General features: G+C 44.7%; 2 protein-coding genes across 3 annotated transcripts; both read right to left on the minus strand.

Moving 5' to 3' along the window:
• Positions 1–214: 214 nt before the first annotated feature.
• Positions 215–9133, minus strand: slc7a8b (solute carrier family 7 member 8b). 2 transcript variants are annotated; one of them, XM_083689981.1, is made up of 12 exons: positions 9033–9133; positions 8049–8256; positions 6126–6330; positions 5418–5569; positions 4738–4863; positions 3926–4079; positions 3509–3632; positions 3157–3260; positions 2446–2542; positions 2096–2245; positions 1662–1839; positions 215–1411 (listed from the first exon to the last, which is right to left on the minus strand). In XM_083689981.1, exons 2-12 carry the CDS (start codon positions 8185–8187, stop codon positions 1278–1280), a joined length of 1563 nt encoding a protein of 520 aa, XP_083546107.1. In that variant the 5' UTR covers positions 8188–8256; positions 9033–9133; the 3' UTR covers positions 215–1277. The 2 variants fall into 2 exon arrangements, with proteins under 2 accessions (XP_083546107.1, XP_083546108.1); XM_083689982.1 differs by lacking the exon at positions 9033–9133 and having other exon boundaries at positions 8049–8489.
• A 5623-nt stretch (positions 9134–14756) lies between these two features.
• On the minus strand, positions 14757–20788 carry prmt5 (protein arginine methyltransferase 5). Its single transcript, XM_083689972.1, has 16 exons — positions 20648–20788; positions 20155–20273; positions 19601–19686; positions 19191–19325; positions 18809–18921; positions 18629–18678; positions 18390–18553; positions 18071–18232; positions 17853–17930; positions 17678–17736; positions 17453–17575; positions 17165–17340; positions 16710–16913; positions 16386–16496; positions 15779–15843; positions 14757–15664 (listed from the first exon to the last, which is right to left on the minus strand). The coding sequence occupies exons 1-16, from the start codon at positions 20746–20748 to the stop codon at positions 15512–15514; spliced, it is 1899 nt and encodes a 632-aa protein (XP_083546098.1). The 5' UTR covers positions 20749–20788; the 3' UTR covers positions 14757–15511.
• Between the last annotated feature and the right edge of the window lie 184 nt (positions 20789–20972).

Genomic DNA, 20972 nt, shown 5'->3' on the forward strand with positions numbered 1-20972 from the left:
GTCACTTTTCTGCACTATTTAGGCTACCATTTCTCGTGTTTGTTTGTGTGTGTGAAAGAGAGAGAGAGTGTGTGTGTTTTTGTCAGCTCAGACACATATCTCTATGGCACATATCTACAACTATAACATAATTATGTTGCAGACCTGCTTCCCTGACACTGCAGACCCATTCCAGAACAATAACCAATAAACACACTGTTGAAGTTTTCCAAGACCTGTATTGCAACGTGTAAACACAATGGCACATCATATTGCATAGTGAGAGTGTAACATCTTTAAGGTGGTGTTGAATATAACATGCAAAGTGAGGTAATACTGTCATGGTGAGAATGGGACATTTCCATGAGGTATTGCATTTAACTGTATGAAAAGGGCAGCAATCAGCACAACTGCCTGATTTGATTGTAGACATTTCTATCGTGAAAGAGCAGCAAGTAGGGTTCATTCCACAGTGATTTAGTAACAGTTGTGAGGTCATGAATGGTGTCTGTATTTTAGTGCACGTTTTTGATGAAGTTGAATGAAAGGCTAATGATAATTAAAACCAGTGGTAAACAGTGCAATTTAATGCTCAGTAGACTACTACTATTACATTTCCATTTAAAATGTAAAACACATATAGCAGCCAAATGAAACTGCTGGCAGATTGTCTCTAGAAATATTGGAATTAGTTGTTTCCGTATATGAACTCTTTAATAATTCTAATTCTTAATAATACAATGACTTAATAACATGAGCCAATAACAAATGATAACAAAAAAAATACAGTTAATGAATGACAAAAATACAGTTAATGAATGACAAAAATACAGTTAATGAATGACAATGTTATTACATAGTATTACATAGTAGCCAATACATTGCACTTTTTAACATTAAAAACCACCTTTGCCATACCCTCAAACAGAAAGAAAGCACAGACAAAACCAATACAAATTAAAAGACAACAACATTGACCAAAAACACTGATCCTATCAGAAATTATCCTGCAATATGAACTGCATGGAATATTTTTATTGTCCAGAATATTGATGTTGCATCTCACACTCCAGGTCAACGGGCAGTGGTATTGCACTGACTGAGGCAGAGGTGTTGAATCTTAAGGCCATTTACAGAGAGAAAACCCAGTGCTATACCATATTTCCTTGAGTGCTTAAATCTACATTATAACTCGTGTATCTGTCCCTCTTTTTTCAGCGAGTGTCCACGTCTCCCTCTCTGTAACCCCTCCGGACGTGACTGAGTGGCTCGATCTGTGTTTTTGTCCATGTAGATGTTCATTCATCCGAATGTAACGACTTCTCCAGGTCTTCCCCTTCTTCTTTCTTTTCCTCTTTCCCCAGGTCTTGGCTGTTTTCCATGGCTGGATATACCACCATACAGAACTTCTGGAAAATGTATGTCATCTTACCTGAGTGGGATAAGGGAGTGAGGAGCCACCAAGTGAAAGAGTGGGAAAAAAAGAAAAAAGAAAAAAAGATTATCAGAGATTATCTCTTGTCAAATGTAATCCCAGCGGCCAAGCATTTTGTACTACGATGTATTGTCATGATCAACATCCCTAATGTACAGTATGTGCTGCCATTTCCTCCATTCGCTATCTGTATGTGTATTAATAAATTGTCAAATAAATTAAAATCAATCAAATATGGTTGCCATACTCATGAACACGTTAAAGCTCTTGGGCTTGTTGTCCCAGTAGACACCCAGGAAGTACACAGGGACACCAGTCATCATGATGGCCAGACCGGTGCCACACACCACGGGCTCAGAGTAGAGGGAGAAGATGAGCAGGAAGGCCCAGAAGAGCAGGTAGATCACCGGCCACGCCAGGCTAATCTGAAGGACGAGAGAGAGATTCACAATAGCAAAGCAAATACAATGAAACACTATTCTACAGAGAGAATACAGAAAAAAAGCTTTGAGCATCATGAATGCCACGTCAATGATCATAAACTATTACTCAGCACTGTCATGACAACACTCCAGCATTCCATCCGTCATGCTCCTCCTCCCAAAGTGTACCAATAACCTAGCATAGCAATAACCTTGTCCAATAGGATGGCTTGATAGAAGCTCTGGTATGATTGTCTACCTTGATAGGCCGATGCAGGTCTGGCTGTTTGATGCGCAGGACAATTTGCCCGCCGACCGTGATCCCGTAGAAGAGGTAGTTGATGAAGCCCACGTAGTTGATGAGGGTGTACATGTCACTGGTGCACAGCATCAGTAAGGTTGAGATGCACTGAATAGGAGAGAGGAGATGGGGCCAAACATTCATTCTAATAGTGTGAAAAGGATATTTTCTAAAGGTGAGACAAGACATGAAAAGAAAGAGAGTGATGTGTCATAATGTGTATCTGAACATACGCATGCGCACCCATGTGTGTGTGTGTTGTGAGGCAGGCAGGCAGACAGACAGACAGACAGACACACAGCACTCACAGTGAATAGCAGGGCTGGGATGGGGGTGCAGCGCTTCACATGGATCATGGCCAGCAGCCGTGGGAGATGACCTTCCCTCGCGCCAGCGAAAAACAGCCTGAGTGACAGACACAGTGAAACATTAACACTGCATGCCAGCGTTGAGAAAATGGCATTGCAGCCCCCCCCCCCTCCCTCCCTTGTTTTGGCTCTTTCCAGCTCACAACCCACTGAGGTGCAGAGAACATACAAGAACATACATGTGGTGACATGCAGTATGGTGCATCAGTGCAGTACAGTAATAGACGGTGGAGAAGAGATGGTACAGAAAGAGAAGAAGCAAGTATTCAAAGGGCATCTATAGTGTGACTTCATATTCACTTGACTGTAATTTGTCTTAAGACCACCACAGTGCAGACCCCACCATTTCCACACTACTGTATAGCAGGCGGGGCTGGTGGAGGTAGAAATCGGAGGACGGGCTCATTGTAATGCATGGAAGCGAATGAGTAATGGTGTCAAACCGTGTGTGTGTTTGATACCATTCCTCATTCCATTGATTACAATGAGCCTGTCCTCCGATTTCTACCTCCACCAGCCTCGCCTGCTGTACCATGTATAACAGATAAACACTACAGATATTGACACTCAAAATGAAGGACTGGGGGCACAAAGCATAGACAGACAAAAAGAAAAACAGAGGAGAAGATAAGACAGGGTGCGTAAACTGACCGGGAAGAGGTGAAGAGGGAGCCATTGACCCCCCCGAAGGTGGAGAGCGCCACAGAGATGGGCATGATCCACGCCATCACTCCTAGCAACTTCTCACCAAACGTCTGAGAGAGCGAGTAAGGAGAGAGAGAGAGAGAGAGAGAGAGAGAGAGAGAGAGAGAGAGAGAGTAAGGAGAGGAGAGAGAGAGAGGAAAGAGGTTCAACACACAAACAATAACTAGACATAACCGAGACATTTCAGTATGATTTTGAAACTCAATGTCGGCGACTAAAAGCGAGACCACTAATAAAGACCAAGTTACATGTTCACGGCCACAGCAGCAGTGATGGTGAAAGAGGCATGGCTGCTCACCACGGCGACAGCGTTGGAAGCCAGCAACTCTTTGGGACTCATGGCGGTGATGTAGGCAATGTTGGCGAAAACGTAGACAAACGTCACCAGAGGTATGGAGATGAAGATCGCACGAGGGAGGTTCCTGTAGAAGAGAGAAGTCCCTTTTTACTGTCAGGTTTTGATGGTGATATCTTTGAATGTGAAGTCCTAAAAGGACACAATGTTGTCTGTGCAGTGGTTCACCAGGAATTTATTAGGAGGTTCCTTAGCTAGGATTACTCAGGATCCTTCTAATACTCAGAACATCAGAGTTAAATTAACGTTATTTGCGTAGAGCTTCCTGTTTGTTGATTCGGATACTCTCCAAGTGGGAAACCCGGGTATCATCTTCGTAGCCAGAGTTTCTGACATGTCATGAATGCAGCATTTTCTGACCTGTTGGGGTCGACGAGCTCTTCTGTGACATAGTTGAGGAAGTTCCAGCCGCCGTAGGCAAAGGAGCCCTGAAGGAAGGACAGAGCCACAAGCCCGACGTCATAGTCCTGGAAAGTCTCAAACGCATGTGCTGGCTCCAGCCAGTAATAATGCCCTGCAACACACACACACACACACACACACACACACACACACACACACACACACACACACACACACACACACACACACACACACACACACACACACACACACACACGTTTAATCTTACCAGTGTGTTAGGGTTTGGCCAGATATATGGAGTGTGGTTGGGGATTATGGGAGGGATGAGGAGGTATGTGGACTTTAATCCCCTTTCACGTTGTAGGGATAACGCAAATCCCGCAGGAAGCACGGGTGAGTTTACATTACTGTGAAATTTTGGCACTCCTTCCTCAAAATTTCTCTATCCATCTTTCCGCCACAAATCTTGTGATTCCTGAGTGTGTCAAAGGTTTCTAGGTGAATTACTGAGCTGACTAGCAGCTCAATCATGGTGAGGCCTCAGAGACCCTTTGTCCAGCAGGGGGAGACAAAGATCAGAATGTGAACAGAATGTGAAGTGTGTCAGTGGGGGGGGGGGTCTTCATAAACCAAGTCCAAGTAAACTGTGTAGCCACTGCCAGACATGAAGCTACTTGTTGATGAAACATCAACAGATCAGACAAACAGAAAGAGAGAGAGAGAGAGAGAGAGGCAGAGACACTGAGACAGGCACACTGACACAGGAGAAAGAGAGAGAGAGAGAGAGAAACAGGAGAAAGAGTGCCTACCTTTGCAGATCTGCACAATGCCCATTACGATAATAAGAGCCAGGGCCAGCAGCTTCCCGGCAGTGAAGACATCCTGAACCCGCGTGGCCCAGCGCACGCTGAAGCAGTTCACCCACGTCAGCAACACTACAACCAAGGGAACAACAGAGTCTTAACAGCCACACTACAATGAAGGGGGGGAAAGCAGTAGTATTAGTGCACAACAACACTGTACTACAGAGTGGGTACTACAGGGGAAAGAAAAGAGGTGCAGCTCTGACCTACATTTCATAATCTGCCCAACAACACCAGGTTTATGTAATTGTCCGGTAATGGAACAATGAGGAAAACCTCACAAAGAACCTCTGCTGCCTAAGCCAATCAGAGAAAGCCATATGTCACTTGAGAATGCTGCTGTCGGTGATGAGACACAGAGCTAACAGGTTCACGATCTGTTGCTCTTTTGCTTTCGGTGTCTTGTGGTAAATAACAGCCCTAAATCATGGCTGATGAAGTCATTTCCCGTGGGGGAGTTGGACTGTTGCGTCAATGTTGATTATAACATGACTTAAAAACACACGTATGTGGAGAGGGCAGGTGCAGACAGGTAACAGGAGAGCTGTGCTTCAAAGTCGGATTGGATATAAAAAAATAAATTTAAAAAAAAGCATGGCGGTGTGCATGTTATATAAGGCACTCACACAAACAGATTGCAGCAAGCAGCCGGAGGCCGTTCTCAGGGGGGAAGCAGGAGGGGAAGAGGGGCTGCAGGATATAGTTGGAGAAGGTGAGGGCGATGACGGCCTGGTTGGTGGGGTAGATCACCAGCACTGCAATCCACAGCCTCAGGAACCTGGCACACAGAGAGGGAGATGGTTAGTGTCAGAGGACGGACAGACACACACAGAGAGACACATTGAAACATATCCTCGTGAGAATAATGTATACGAGGGAAATACAGGGCCTCGTTAAACTCCGGGTACAGCAGGAAAACAAAGGACCAATTACTGCACATACCAACTGCATTCAATTATTCAGAAGTACTGCATGTGCTTCTGTATAGTACACACTGAAAGAGGGCCGACACGATCTAGGACAGAACTAGGTCAATCATATACTGGAATGGAGACAACTGGGATACAAGAGTATTAACTGTACTACCTGATGGGGCAGGGTGGGAACTGGAAATCTGTATAAGCCCGAGAGAGAGGTGGGGTTTGACAAACGCACAAGAAATTCTCCCAACTGTCATGCAACAGTTCTGTCACGCAACAACCTTGAAGTACCCTGAAGTGCAGTGGAGGCTGGTGGAGGTAGAAATTGGAGGACGGGCTCATTGTAACGCATTTTTTCACCGCAGAGCATACCGCACACATCACCTCATTCTCAAGCCCTGCACACTCTCTCACCCTGCTAGTCCTCCAAAGATGTCCTTGACGTAGGCGTAGTCTCCCCCAGACTTGGGAATGGTGACACCCAGCTCCGCATAGCAGAGCGCCCCAATGGCCGTGATCACGCCGGTGACGATCCACACGATCAGAGCAAGCCCCACAGAGCTGGCGTTCTCCAGAACCCCCTTAGGGCTCACGAAGATCCCAGACCCGATGATGTTACCTGAGACAGAGAAAGAGAGGGAGAGGAGGACACTCTGAGTCAATCTTTCAAAAACAGGAGGGTGACATGTCACAACAGGGACTGTGTGTGCATGAGCTGTTGTAGGAGGAGCGAAAAACCACAGTATGAACTTGTTGACGTGCTCCTGAAACCAAGCACAGGAACGTTGACTGAGGACGAACGGAAAGTGACGGTTTCCTTTCAGGTCCCCCGCTTCCTGTTTGCTGTTGTGTACAATCCGAGAGACACGGAGCAGTTCTATAAACTACTGTTACTGAAGCATTATTACTTTTCTTTTTCCCCTGAAAAATGACTATGTATATTGGTTATAATATGTAGGTTAGGATGCTAATATGGAATATAACACAATAAATATGCCAATTGGACCATGTCCACGTATAGCCGGATAATTTTGAAGATTTTCAAAACAAGCACTGTAGTACTAGTTCAGTAGTACCGAACCCATGAACTCCTGATTGTGATCAGGCTTAGGATCAGACAGTGTGACTGTCACGACTTCCCCCGGCTTATCTTGAAAAAGCATGAGATCCCCTACAGCAGAATCTCCAGCGAGTAAGCTCCCAGTCAGACACTGTCTGCAACAACCGCTTGGTAAAGACATGTTCTAGTGTGCAGTCCAACAGTACCTCTACAAGAACCAATACAGAAACACTGAAACCAACTGAACCGATACATGTCCCACAATAAACTCTGAATACTGTCATTCTGTTAAAGCCAATTAATCCTTTTAAGACCAATTAATCCTCTTAACACAAGCACAACAACATCTGAACTGAAGTGCCTGCAGCGAAACAGCACAGTTCTGTTTTCCCCTTAAAGCGTGGGTACAGCGTATAAACCTTAGTTATATATGGGTCAGTGGATTAAGATGAGATTTACAGTAGGGTTGGGCAATACCCACATTCTTATTCATGATATTACACAATAACACTGGTCATTGCTTTAATATGGTGGAGACATGCCAGCATGAGCTGCAGTGAATAGAGTGGATGGCTGGTGCTGCAAATAGTCTGGTGAAACAAAGAGACATGATTTCAATGCTAGATGTGCTTAAAAGCGCGATACCGCACTTAGTCATAGTACTGCACTTACGCACATATCTGGATTTTAAATCACTTTTACAGACTTTTCTGTACGGGAACAACATCACGATATGCTCCAAATAATCACGATACTCGATAATATTGCATACCGACCCAACCCTTATTGAGGGCTCGTGTGCGAGCTGGGGTTCTGTACATCTTGTGAATGGTGCAGAAACGGACAAAGCCATGATCCATGCTGGTGGTTAATGGAAAGTGCAATCCCGACACCGGACTAAACATTAGTGGGATTACTTTTCATCGACTTCCTCCTCCTTGCATGTGTAGGAGGGACTGAGGCGGCATGATCCATGACAGCCAATTGGAACAAATCCATTTCAATGTTATATGTAGGCCTACATTAATTGGCCGCTGTGCATTTAAGGCTGCTTCATTTTACTCAGTACTATAATTAGTATGAATCAGTCAACTCAACAATAAAGGTAGTGAAAAGGCATGGAGGTTTTGGGAGACTACTTGGAACAGATCCTCCTTACCTCCCTGTACCTCAAAAGCTATAGGACCCAGGAACATCCAGGATCTCAGGTGGACTCGTATCTGCACACCTGGACAATATGCTGTAGCCAAGACCAAAAGATGAGCACTGAGACTTACCCACAATAATTCCACATGCGCTAATGAGGCCAATCTCTTTCTTTAGTGCCACTCCCGTGCTTTCAGAGGATTTCCCGGAGTCAGAGGGGGTATCCCCATCCGCCGGTGCGCTGCCCCGCTGTCTAGGACCGTCGCTCATCTTGTGTCTCCAAAACAACCGCTCCTTTGGTCAAAAGCGCAGGTGCACCTGCGGTCAGCTTACTAATGTCTGCAAATTATTAAAAAGAAATTGATCCTCCGTTTCTGTACAGCAGAACAAATATATTGTATTCTATAGATTTATAGTCTGAGGCACCATGCGGTGAAGCTGAAAGAAATCCTGGTTAACACGTTTCCAAATGACAAGAGGTAGTCTGTCAGATAATGTCCTCTTTTTAAAAACGATGTGCGAGAAACTAAGGCTATTGCCAGCAGCACCCCCTGTAGCTTCCGTTCCCCTTTCTCGCTTTCCCTCTCTCTCTGTGTGTGTCTCCCTCCCTCCTTCGACGACTGATAGTGTCTTGGCTACTGCTATTATTAGAAACAACCACATCACACCGTTAATAATTCAATGAGTGAGCGACGCGGGGTGCTGAGACCAGCCCCACCCGCGTTGTGTAGGCAAGCGTCAAGTCACCAAAGCAGATATAACCACAGGGAAGTAATGCAGTCTGTATTTGCATCAACTAGACAATGGACCACTGAAGGTAATCCAATAATAGTGAACGTCAATGGCAACAATCATTGGCAACAAAAATCGGACCAGTGTTGGTGTACCAATTTGGGTTTATGATGAGTTTAATTAATTATATATAAATAAAATCAGTTTCCGCAAAGTTGTTATCCTGGAGCCTCCTTTATTTTGAAATTGATTTTTTGGAAAATAATGAGTCAGCTGTTTTTCTCGCATTTGATTGTCTGGTTGAATGCAATTATCCAATGAAGGGCTCTTACTTAAAAACATTTTCCAGTCTCAAATGTAAACAATTACTGACAGTCACCCACCTCTTCGGTTGGCGTGACTTGAAGCGCACGCTGGAGTCCAGCACCCGGTTGACAGCCCTATTCTGCGGTCGTGTTTGGCATCATCTCTGGTCGGTCGACATGGCCAAGGTAGCCTAACAAAAGATCTTTCTGGCCAAATGCCAATTGTTTGGAAATAGAACACCATTGGTTTGAAATGCACTTACTATATAACCAATCAGCGTGTCGGAAATAATCAACACAGCCAAGCCCCTCCCCTCTCTCTGGTCGGGTGATATCAACACATTTTATTCAACTTCCTTTAATACAATTCATATATATATTTATATATATACACCCTACAGTCAAAACCCATGTTTATAATGTGATATGTGACATGTCACTAACAAAAATGTAATTGGGACGTATACATGAATTGCACTTCTGAATGAAATTGATCTTGCCACATTGTTTCCATATATTCTGTGGTTTCAATACAACTTTGTAACATAGGCTATGCATATGGCACATAACAATATTGATGTCAGTGGATGTGAATGTTGTATAAAGAGATTACAGCGCTCGTGTTGTCTATTGTACACTCTAGGGGAGGCTGGTGGAGGTAGAAATCTGAGGATGGACTCATTGTTATGCATGCAATGGCTCCTGTCCGACCTCTGTACTCTTCCTTTATACAAACCAATTATCTGAAGGCAGAGTAGGACTTGGAACACTATGAGGGAGCGGTTGTCCTCAAGATCACAACTTCAACTTTTAACCACAATGTCATTATAATACAGCATGTTGTAGATCGGAGCATCCTAACCTACGACATGACGGTCATGACCTACGACATGACTCCACCCTCACTGTGAGGAGCAAGAACAAGCTGGTCAGAAACGTCAACAAGAAACTGTTCCTCAACTAAGTCAAGAGCAAGGTGCTGGCTGTGCTGGATGACCACTCTCTACCCTCGGTTCCAACGTCTCCCCTCGGGCCGGCACTTTATGTTGCCAAAGATCAATAAGAACATTAAAAACTAACATTTAAAAACTCCCTTTTCCCCTGAGCTGTGGGTCAATATGTGATGTTTTTGTATTCATTTAAGGCAGGTACAATAGTTTGTGTTATTGCAAACTGTGTGTATGCAGGGCTCCCTTGTAAAAGAGACCTTGGTCTCAATGGGATTAATTTAAAACAAAGGTTAAATTAAAAAAATAGGGGCAGTGACAAGGCAAGACAGGATTGTTTGACAGGATGTTTCTTGAATGGGTGGTGTTTCTTGTGTATGGTGACTGATGATGATGATGATGATGATGATCTTATATTTGTATGTTCTATGTGTATGTTCTATGTTTTATGTGTATATTATATGTGGCTGGTGAGCCAAAGACAAATGTCCATCCCTGGATGGACAATGACATTGTGTCTAATCAAATCTAATCTAATCAACATGTTTTCATTGCGACTTGTGCTCTCCATGTTACCAGTCTTATCGTTACGTTTTGTCTAATCTCGGACCCTGACTTAGTGAGGCCAGGTTTTGTCACACAGCCTGGAATGAGATTTTGAGAAATAAGACATGTTCCCCTTAAAAGGAGTGAAGAACAAACTGGGTCAGACATATCTTCAGGCAAGGATGAATGGGTTTAGAGCTAATAACTTACAGTATTATTCAACGTGCACTCCTTCACCCCTGTGTTTACAGAAGGCAAACTTTTATTGTCCTACAGTCTCTCTGTTCAATCACTCACAGAGCTCTGAGAAAACACTTTACACATGTATATGCTCATAATACTTTACATACAGTCATGAGAAAAAATTAGGACACCCTATGAAAACCTTTGTCTTCTTCAACATATTCAAACATATGGACATTTGATATTCATTTGAACAATATTGAAAAATTGAGGTAATATAACTAAACAAATACAACTGAAACAAATTATTTAAAAAATTATTGGTAAAATGTAATTAATAGAAATGCAATCTTCTTGTGAGGAAAAAGTTAGGACACCCCTACATTTAGTTCCACTTAAAATGCCTAAAATTATAATAAAGAGCACCACATCAGGTGCAAATGATTAGAACATCGTTACAGAGGATTTTGGAGTAGCCTGTCCTATTTAAACCTCAGATATTTAGTTTGGTTTGCTCTTGATTGTTGAAGTGAGTTGCATCACCATGGCGAGATCAAAAGAGCTCTCTGAGGCCTTCAGAAGAAAAATTGTAGATGCATATGAGTCTGGGAAGGGATATAAAAAGATCTCCAAACTATTCGAAATTGGCCATTCCACTGTCCGGAAAATAATTTACAAGTGGAGAACATTTAAAACCACCACCAACATGGCCAGGTCAGGCCGCCCAAGCAAGTTCAGCCTAAGAGCTGACCGAAAGATGCTTAAAGAAGTCTCCAACAATCCCAGAATGTCATCACGAGACCTACAGGTATCTCTTGCCACAATTGATGTCAAAGTACATGCATCCACCATAAGAAAGAGACTGAACAAGTTTGCATTACATGGGAGGTGTGCAAGGAGGAAACCCCTGCTGTCAAAAAAAAACATCAGGGCAAGACTAAAGTTTGCCAGAGAACACCTAGAGAAAGACCAGAACTTCTGGAACAATGTGCTTTGGACAGATGAATCCAAAGTTGAACTATTTGGGCACAGTAAGAGTAGACATGTTTGGCGCAAAACCAAGACAGCATTTGAGAACAAGAACCTCATACCAACTGTGAAGCATGGGGGTGGAAATGTCATGGTTTGGGGCTGCTTTTCTGCAGCAGGGCCTGGTCAGCTCACCATCATAGAATCCACTATGAATTTTGTATTGTATCAGAGGGTGCTTGAGGAAAATGTGAGACCATCTGTTCGAAAGTTGAAGCTGAAGCAGATGTGGACCATGCAACATGACAATGACCCAAAACATTCCAGTAAATCTACCAAGGAATGACTCAAGAAAAATAAATTGAGAGTTCTGGAATGGTCAAGTCAAAGCCCGGATCTTAATCTTATTGAGATGCTGTGGATTGATTTGAAACTGGCTGTGCATGCAAGACACCCCTCGAACATCACACAGCTGAAAGAATTCTGCAAGGAGGAGTGGGAAAAACTTTCTCCCAATTGATGTCAGAGACCTGTAGACAGTTATAAGAAACGTCTAATTGAGGTTATTTCAGCCAAGGGGGGCAATACTAGCTATTAGGGCATAGGGTGTCCTAACTTTTTCCTCAGTAGGAATTGGCATTATTGTTAATTTTTCGTTAAATAAATGATTACAAAGTTACATTTTCATAGTTTTTTGTTCAATTACATCCCCTTTATCTATAGACATTGTTAGAAAGAAGATAACATATTGATATGTCCATATTTTTAAGAGAATAACTTAATATTTTGGGGGGTGTCCTAACTTTTTCTCATGACTGTATGTATATGCTCATAATACTTTACATATGTATATGCGCATAATACTTTACATATGTATATGCTCATAATACTTGCATGTTGCACCTTTAATTACGAGAGGGTTTATACAAACGCGTAGGTTCCTAGTCTACGGTTATGACTGATCAATAGAAAGACACCTCAATAGATTAATGTTGCACTGGAAATTATGAACCCACGCACACACACACACACACACACACACAGGATGAGTGTCATCTTGAACAACTGGTGTTGTCATTACAGTTACCATGAGTTCACACATATACAAACACACCATGTGTCTTGTTGACGAGGCAGCAGTGGAAGGACTGTGGCATAACAGTATCAAGAATAGACTAGAGCACAGGCACAACCGTTCAGGTGTACTGTATGTAAACAGCCTCATGGTTGTTGTGGTTCTCAGTCTGGGTTTTAATATGAAAGAAGGTCAACGTGTCAGTATGTTTATGTACTTGTCTTGCATCATCGTGTTTGGTACACCCTTAAGTAGCGGAGCATGATATCCACACTTTATTAATAGGAATATGAGAGGAGTGTCCTGTCCAAGTGGGGGTGGGTTGTGGGTGGCTGTGTGTCTGGGTAGGTCTGGGATGTGGGGGGTGGTTGGGGGGGGGGGGAGTGGGGGGGGCTATGTGTCTGGGTAGGCCTGCGATGTGGGGGGTGCGCTATGTGTCTGGGTAGGTCTGGGAAGTGGGGGATGGGGGGGGTGGGGGAGGCTATGTGTCTGTGTAGGTCTGGGATGTGGGGAGTGGTTGGGGGGGCTATGTGTCTGGGTAGGTCTGGGATGTGGGGAGTGGTTGGGGGGGACTATGTGTCTGGGTAGGTCTGGATGGGGGGAGGGCTATGTGTCTGGGTAGGTCTGGGATGTGGGGGGTAGGGGGGGGCTATGTGTCTGGGTAGGTCTGGGATGTGGGGGGTAGGGGGGGGCTATGTGTCTGGGTAGGTCTGGGATGTGGGGGGTAGGGGGGGGGCTATGTATCTGGGTAGGTCTGGGATGTGAGGGGTAGGGGGGGGCTATGTGTCTGGGTAGGTCTGGGATGTGGGGGGTAGGGGGGGCTATGTGTCTGGGTAGGTCTGGGATGTGGGGGGTAGGGGGGGGCTATGTGTCTGGGTAGGTCTGGGATAGGTTAGTGCTGTTGTACTGTTGATATTTCGGCGGTGAGGGAACATGCACTATGTTGTCTGGTGGATTATGTAGTCAGTGGGGTTTGCTTTATAAGGATATTCACATTCAGGCCTTGAAGGTTAATTAACAAATGAATAGGTAATATGTGTGGGTGAGTGCGTGCGTGTGTGTGAGTCTCAGTATCAGGGAGACTGTATAGATGTTTAAACACTGAAGTCCAAATGTGTGTGAATTCCCTGGAGGAAACCTTGACGGCTGTTTACTGGCCAGACTAACCTTTACATGTTTCAAAGCAGGAAAACAACATTTTAATTTGTAATACAACTCCCTAACCTCTTCTTTGGTGACACCTACTGGACATAGTAATTCGTTGTCTGTTCAGCTTGCCTCACTGAATCGGCCAAATCATTGAAATCTCACAATTTCCACGACCGAGTCAAAGCCTGGGTCATGATCATTAGGCACAAATAAACATCAACAACTGAGTTCTTACCTAACACAACCATGAGTCAGTATACACCACAGCAAATGTCTCTCAACAGAAAAAAAAAAACTGCTAAAAAAACGTTCTGTGTTGGGAGAATTCACAGGGTAAGTTCTAGAATGGTAAAGTGTTCTCAATAAGGCAGAGGTCGTATTGGGTGGGTGAGTTTGTCTGACTGCAGATGCCAGGTGAATGATTTATGCGCTTGTTTTGCATCATAGGGTTTGGTAACCACTGAATTAGCACAGCTTGATATCAAGACATAATGGACAGGAATAGAGTGGGCATTCTGTCCTGTAAACATGGGCGGGGTGTTTGGGGTAGTCTGGGATAGGTCCCTGGGGTGCGCTGTTGATATGAAGGTGGTGAAAGAAAATGCAGTGTGTTGTCTGGTAAATTACCATGGGTTTAAGCATTCACATTCAGGCCTTGAATACAGAATATGTACGTGTCTGTGCGAGTCTCAGTATCAGGGAGACCTGTAGAGACGTCTGCACAAGGAGACGTCCAAACGTGTGAATTTCCTGGAGGAAACATGAGAGGTGTTTACTAGACCTCACTGAACTTCCCAGACACATCACAGCAGTAAACAATTCAGGTAGCACCCTCCTAACTTCAAAATGTCCTCGTTCAAGGCATAATGAACAACACAACCCGTACGTGTCTTATCTGAGAAAATTGATAAGAAAATGCAAGTAGACAGAAAATATCTTGTTATGTCTATTTATTGACAACATGGTTCAGACAAAAAACAGTAACAAAACAAAGAAATGAACGTCTAAAAAAGCAAATGACCTGAACATCTTAACTCGTAAAACCCTGCAGCGCTGGGAGCTCTGACTGGGGTATAAGAGTGTGTCAAGTTCAACTGAGTTCTAGAATGGAATGTGTGCTCAGTATGGCCGAGGTTCTATTGGATGAGAGTGTTTCCGTGACTGCAGTTACCAGGTGACTTAGACAATACAAAAAAAACAAAAACAGAAATCATGGAGAACTTCATCAGAGAGGGAGGTTGGATAAGGGCCTCGGTGGAAACCGCTGAGATTGTAGTGTGGATCTCATTCGTTGGGCATCTTGACCGTCTTCTAAATAAGCAACTTCCAACTCAGCAAAACCGTACATGTGGATGATAGTCTGTGCTGAAGCAGACTCCTCTAACGATACCCTCAAACCTACAGCACTCAAATCAGGTCCTAATAAACCTTTACATTCTTACTCCCAACACCAAAGCCGGTGATGCAGGTCTGTAGGTTTCACTTGGTATCTTGGGCAGGATGAGGGCTCATGATCCAGGAAGTCTACTGTCACTTCATTTGTAACTAAGTGCCCATATATGCGTGTGTATGTATATGTATGTGTGTATGTATATGTGTGTATATGTGTGTGTGTATATATATATATATATATATATATATGTATGTGTGTGTGTATATGTATGTATGTATGTGTGTGTGTGTTGTCTTCACAGGCCGATGGTGTAGGATCGTCCGGCTGGGTTATGGATGGCGGAACACGATGGCTCAGTCACGGCCCACTCATACCACACCTTCTTCCCATTGTTACACCTCCAGAACCTCACGCTGACATCATCATCCCGTGTCAGGGGGATCGGTTGCTGCAGGGGGGAGAGGGAGGGGGGGGAAGGGGGTCAATAGACTCAACAATGTGCATTCATACTTCAAAACACACAAACACAGCACTAAAAAAGTGACTCGAGTACCAAACTTACTTTGAGTGGAAACAGAATGGGGAACCAGGAGAACATTCCGGGAGAGTGGGTCTCTGGCTTGATACCTGTACCAAACACACATCACTGTTAATGTCAACCTAATCTAGTTCCCAGACACACACGGTGTGGTGGACCAACGCATCAAACTTGGCCTTTGTTTTCAATACAACGATCGGAAGAATCTGCCGGTCACATAGCCAATGGCATTATTGGTAAGGTTGGGCAGGTGTAAGGTAATACCGGTAAATACGTTTTTAAGCTGGAAGGTATACCGGTTTTAAAATTCAAACACCAGCCCAAGCCTATTTATCCGCTTAATCGATCAACTAATCATCTCCCAAAACACCTCCCCCAGACGCACCGCACATTCCTGATTCGGAGCCAGGCCTCAGTCATGTGATTTGCCGAAATCATATATTGAGACATACTTTTCTTGGTAAATGAACTCCTACAAAAGGCCAGGTTTGAGTTGTTGTTATTCCAGGCTTATATGCACTGTGTGCAATAGCCTGGGGACAAAGTAATGTAAAACAATTGATACATCTATACATCAATCATCTTCATCATCATCATCATCATCCTGGCACCCATTCATGGGGTGACTTACTGAGTGTGACATCTCCGTAGAGGGTGGTTTCGAAGTATCCAGCAAAGCCATGGAGCACAGAGTTACACCCAACTGAGAATCTGAGGCACTGATACCTGTTGTTGTTCATATCTGAGAGAGAGAGAGAGAGAGAGAATATTTAGTAGTGCATTTGTTCTGCCTCTAACATGGACAGGTGTGTGAGAGTGGATGTGTGATGGCTCTACCAACATGAGGGTGTTTGAGGTGTGTGTGTGAGAGTGTTACCGGTGGTGGGATGTATGTGGTTAGTTGTGTGTGAGTGTGTTATCGTGGGTGGGGTGTGTGTGTGTGTGTGTGTGTTACCTGTGGTGGGGTGATTGAAAGTGAAACAGGCCTTGGGCTCAGCCAGCTGGTGGAAGTTGTGGAGTCTGACAACGTACGGCGTCTCGAAATGGCACTCGGGGTCCTTGTCCCGCTCTCTGCACCCCCTGACCTCATTATACAGCTTGGAGGAGGAGAGGGGGGCCAGGAAGGATGTGTAGGAACAGGGGATGCTCACCCCATCATCTGAAAGAGAGAGAGAGAGAGAGAGAGAGAGAGAGAGAGGGGGAGGGAGGGGGGGAAAATGGGGGACAAGGGAAAGAAAAAGCCAGCATGAGGAACGAGAGGTGATGGAGGCAAAGACAAGAGCATTGAGGGCAGATGAGGATGAAAAGTATAGATTCCACACAGTACAGAGTGATCAGTGAGTAACAATTAAGTGAGGGATGACACGTAATGACAATAAAACAGCAAACCAGAGGGGAGTGGGCCCCTACCTTTGAGAAAGTGCTGCGCCCCGTCGAGGCATTCTGGGGACAGTTCGTTGTCGCCGAAGGACCCGAGCAGCTCGCTCACAATGATGTCAGCCTTCTCTGGCGCCGCCCACTCCCGCATGTCACATGACACCACCGTCACCTGATCTCCCCATTCCTCGAACCGCCAGTTCTCAAGCCTAGGGGACGGAATCAGACAGGGGTCAGTACACACAGACAGACAAAGTGGGTGAGGGAGGGGTATTTTAGGGGCTCCGTAGAGATCAACGGTCAAGAGAGGGCTTCACTCACGTGACAACAGCGTTGGGGTTCTTCTCCACGGCATAGATGCGCAGCTTCCTGTCTGCCTGCTTGGCCGCACGCAGAGAGGCGTTTACCAGAGGACCCCTGCCAGCCCCGAGCACCATCAACACTCTGAGGGAGGGAGGGAGGGAGATTAGGGAGACTACACACACCACAAAGGTCATGGTCATTGTCATTGATGTAGAGGAGGAGGATGGTGGAGCCAGTACTCACTGTACGTTAGTGTCTTTCTGCTCTTCTGGGACTCTGTCCAGAAGACATTTATACACAGCCTGCAGAGATCATGACACAAGAATCAAATCAGTTCTTCATGAAATGATTAAAAGATGCCTGTTAATGCTCGCTATTGTAGCTGCATTTAACTGCAATAGTTGCTTGTGTTACTTACCTGCTGGTACTGGGAGTATTTGATAGGATCCTTCTCAAACACCTCATACGTCTGTGACTCCAGATTGTCCATGAGGGGCTAATAGGAAGAAAAGATTAAGAGACACTTAGAAACCGAGGCATACACAAACACACAAGCCCTCATGCTGAAATACCATTCAGTCTATATGTAAAGCGCCACGCACACACACACACACACACACACACACACACACACACCTGAAGAGGAGACTGTAGGTAATCCTCGTAACCCTTGGCGAACAGCTCGTAGGCATTGGGGGCAGGTCTGTTCTGGTTGAGGTATTCTAGGTACTGTAGGTAGGAGCGGAAGTCCTTCTCACTGTGACGACTGGTGCCAGTGAAGATGAACTGGGACTCAAGCTGGAAAAGGACCACAGAGGAAAGAAGAAGAAATAGTTTAAAACTCAGTCATCTATAATAGAATAGATATGTACAATTGTACAAATACAATTTCTAAAATAGAAGTGATATGTTTAGTTACACATCAATGGCAGAATTTGGCATCTATCTGTGGTACCTTGAAGAGACGGAAGATGATTCGCTGGTGGGCTTTTGACAGGACTGGGAACCCTTTCTTATTGGTCAGGAAGATGCTGGTGGGAAGGACGGCTGCTTTGATTGGCTCTCCGAGCCACTTGTCAATCACAGCGTCAGAAGGCATGTTCTCCCCGACTTCAATAGCTTCAGGAAGAGGACAGAGTTAGAACCGATGACTAATCAGATTGTCCAAATGAGCCCACCATCCTGCTTCCTTACCTAAACAGATTCTCTTGTTGTAGTCACAAAGAGTTCTGAATGAATGCCACCTGAAGGAAAGAAAAACAAAAGGATACATTTTCGACAGAGTCTGGTAACAGATGGTGTGAATGGAATGGAATGTTAGTGTGAAGGTGGAGTGTTGAGGTAGCTTTGGAATGTTCCCGCTGGAACACTCACCAGCCCCAGGTCTTCTCATCATCACTCCCATCGTCAGTGTTTTTGGTTGGCTCGTTCTCGATGATGTCATCCCGCATGTCCTCAGAGAACATCAGGGGGACCCGGATCCAGAACTGTGCCCAAACAACAAATACCGGATCAATAAAGGAATACAGAAATAAAGAAAACTATCACAGCATATTGCTAATGAACTACAAGAACACACTAGTTGACTTATTCATAGATGACAATAACAACGCCTATATCGATAACAACACCATGGTTGTATGTTTCATAGGTTCAGTTCCTAGTTTGCTAAAGTGACGATAGAATATCACTGCACCACCAGTTACAATAGCAGCCTAAGTCTGAGGATGAGGATGGTAGTGGTGGTGGTGGATACCATGCAGGAGTGGTGTCCAGTCTGGATGTGGTTGAGCAGCACACGGGCCAGGTTGGCACAGTGGGGGCCCTTCAGAGGCACCATGAAGGCTGGCAGACCCAGGTAAGCAGAGAAGTTCAGCTCTTGGACCAGAGCCTGGGACAGGAGAGAGGAATGGAAGGAGAAAGCAAAGAAAAAGATAAGTGGAGAGAGAGAAAGAGGAAGAGAAGAGGGAAAAGAGAGAGAGAGAGATTGAAGCAGGTTACTTACAAAAATAAACAATATTCTTTAGTAAGGTCACCAAACTGTACAACAATTCAACTTGTTGAAGGTGTTGCAATGTTTTTGTTTGAACTTCTCCAAACCCAATATGTCATGGAATGTTAAAATTGTAACAGAGCACTGACCAATCAAGTTGATGCCCAACTTACCGCTTCTGAATTCCGACGCTCCGTTTCGATTTCGGAGTCTGTCTCTATCCATGGTGAAAGCTTCCCAACAATAAGTGTGTTCCAGTCTGGGGAAGGTAAAATGGAAATGTAATTGTTAGATGTTAGATCCTTCGATTTCCTGCTATTCAATGTAGCCTAATGGTTTATATGGAGACATTTGGATGCTCCTGAGCAATAACGTAGTCCATTAGGCATGCTGTAGGCCTTCTTGGCACATCAACTCTAGGGGTCCGATTCTGTCTGTCAGTTGTGGGCTACTAAGTGAAATGGACCCAGTGGAGGCAATGGAGGATAAAGAGACTGATAATGACCAAAGTGCCTAAATTAGGCCTATGAGAGGTGATCATCATACAAAGTATCAGATGCCAGTGAGAGGAGTTCTACTGTAGTGGTATGACAGCATGGGAGAGAAACCCTCACTCAAGACAACGCATTTCAAAAGACACTAATCCAATTAATCCCAACAGATGAACCACTAGTTGATTTTAATGCAAGCGATCTCCAGATAATAGGTTGTTGGAGGAAAGCATCACCTCTTCCGCACAGTAGCAGGTCGGAGCGTGTATGGGCTCCGGAGCGGGCTTTAGCGGGGTCCAACTCAAACTCCCTCCTGAACCTCGGGTGGAAGAGGGGCATGCAGAGGAAGTCAAACCTGATGGGGGGGAGAGTGGTGGAAAAAGTATCCTGTTAATTGACGTTTGATGTCAGGCGACGTTCCCTACATCTTTGACAGAGAGACGGCGGAAATTAGCTCATAGCTAGGAAATAAATGAATAAATATTAGAACTCTCTAGATAGCTGAAGCACAAGTTATGTTTCCACCATCAATAAAATGCAATCGCTGAGTTCGTGGCGAGGAAAGAAAAGTCAAGCCGTTGTGCACGTGCTGAGAATTCACCGGCAACTTCACGCTGCTGCTTGTTAGCATGTATCACGTGCAGAGATGTAGCTAAAGGATTGCTAAGCGTGTCGACTCTTGAATTTGCTAATACCTAAATGACTGCTTCAGGTCAGCAATCTACTCACCCAAGTTTGGCGACCGCAGCTAGGGTATCAGCCACCTCCGGCACACAATTCAAATCTCTCCCGCAGGACACCCTGCCTCCTGTACTGGCGGACGCCATCATCAGTCGAGAGAATGGAAAGGAAGACAGCAGTTGTTAGTGTAGGGAACCTGACGCCATTTTGGCTCTACGCATGTATTCATTCTCTTTAAAGGGATACGTAGCTGAGAGTCAAAATGACTTCCTCAAGAATGCAGTTTCTTACTTCGTTATCGCGACACTTACATGAACATGCCTAAAAAAGAGTCTGATATGGGGCTTACAAACCTAGACACCCACAACCCTGG

This window comes from Argentina silus (assembly GCF_951799395.1).
Source record: "Argentina silus genome assembly, chromosome: 18".
Classification (NCBI taxonomy): domain Eukaryota; kingdom Metazoa; phylum Chordata; class Actinopteri; order Argentiniformes; family Argentinidae; genus Argentina; species Argentina silus.

What these genes read in the sequence shown, in the direction of transcription:
- slc7a8b (XM_083689981.1), bottom strand. Translation starts at nt 8,187, where the DNA reads ATGAGCGACGGTCCTAGACAGCGGGGCAGCGCACCGGCGGATGGGGAT. An exon ending in ATCTTTGGAGGACTAGCAGG is followed by an intron (nt 5,570 to 6,125) that starts GTGAGAGAGTGT and finishes TCTGTGTGCCAG; the next exon opens with GTTCCTGAGGCTGTGGATTG. An exon ending in GAGCTTTAACGTGTTCATGA is followed by an intron (nt 1,412 to 1,661) that starts GTATGGCAACCA and finishes TATCCCACTCAG; the next exon opens with GTAAGATGACATACATTTTC.
- prmt5 (XM_083689972.1), bottom strand. Translation starts at nt 20,748, where the DNA reads ATGATGGCGTCCGCCAGTACAGGAGGCAGGGTGTCCTGCGGGAGAGAT. An exon ending in GCTGCGGTCGCCAAACTTGG is followed by an intron (nt 20,274 to 20,647) that starts GTGAGTAGATTG and finishes CCCCCCCATCAG; the next exon opens with GTTTGACTTCCTCTGCATGC. An exon ending in CTACGGAGATGTCACACTCA is followed by an intron (nt 15,844 to 16,385) that starts GTAAGTCACCCC and finishes TGTTTGGTACAG; the next exon opens with GTATCAAGCCAGAGACCCAC.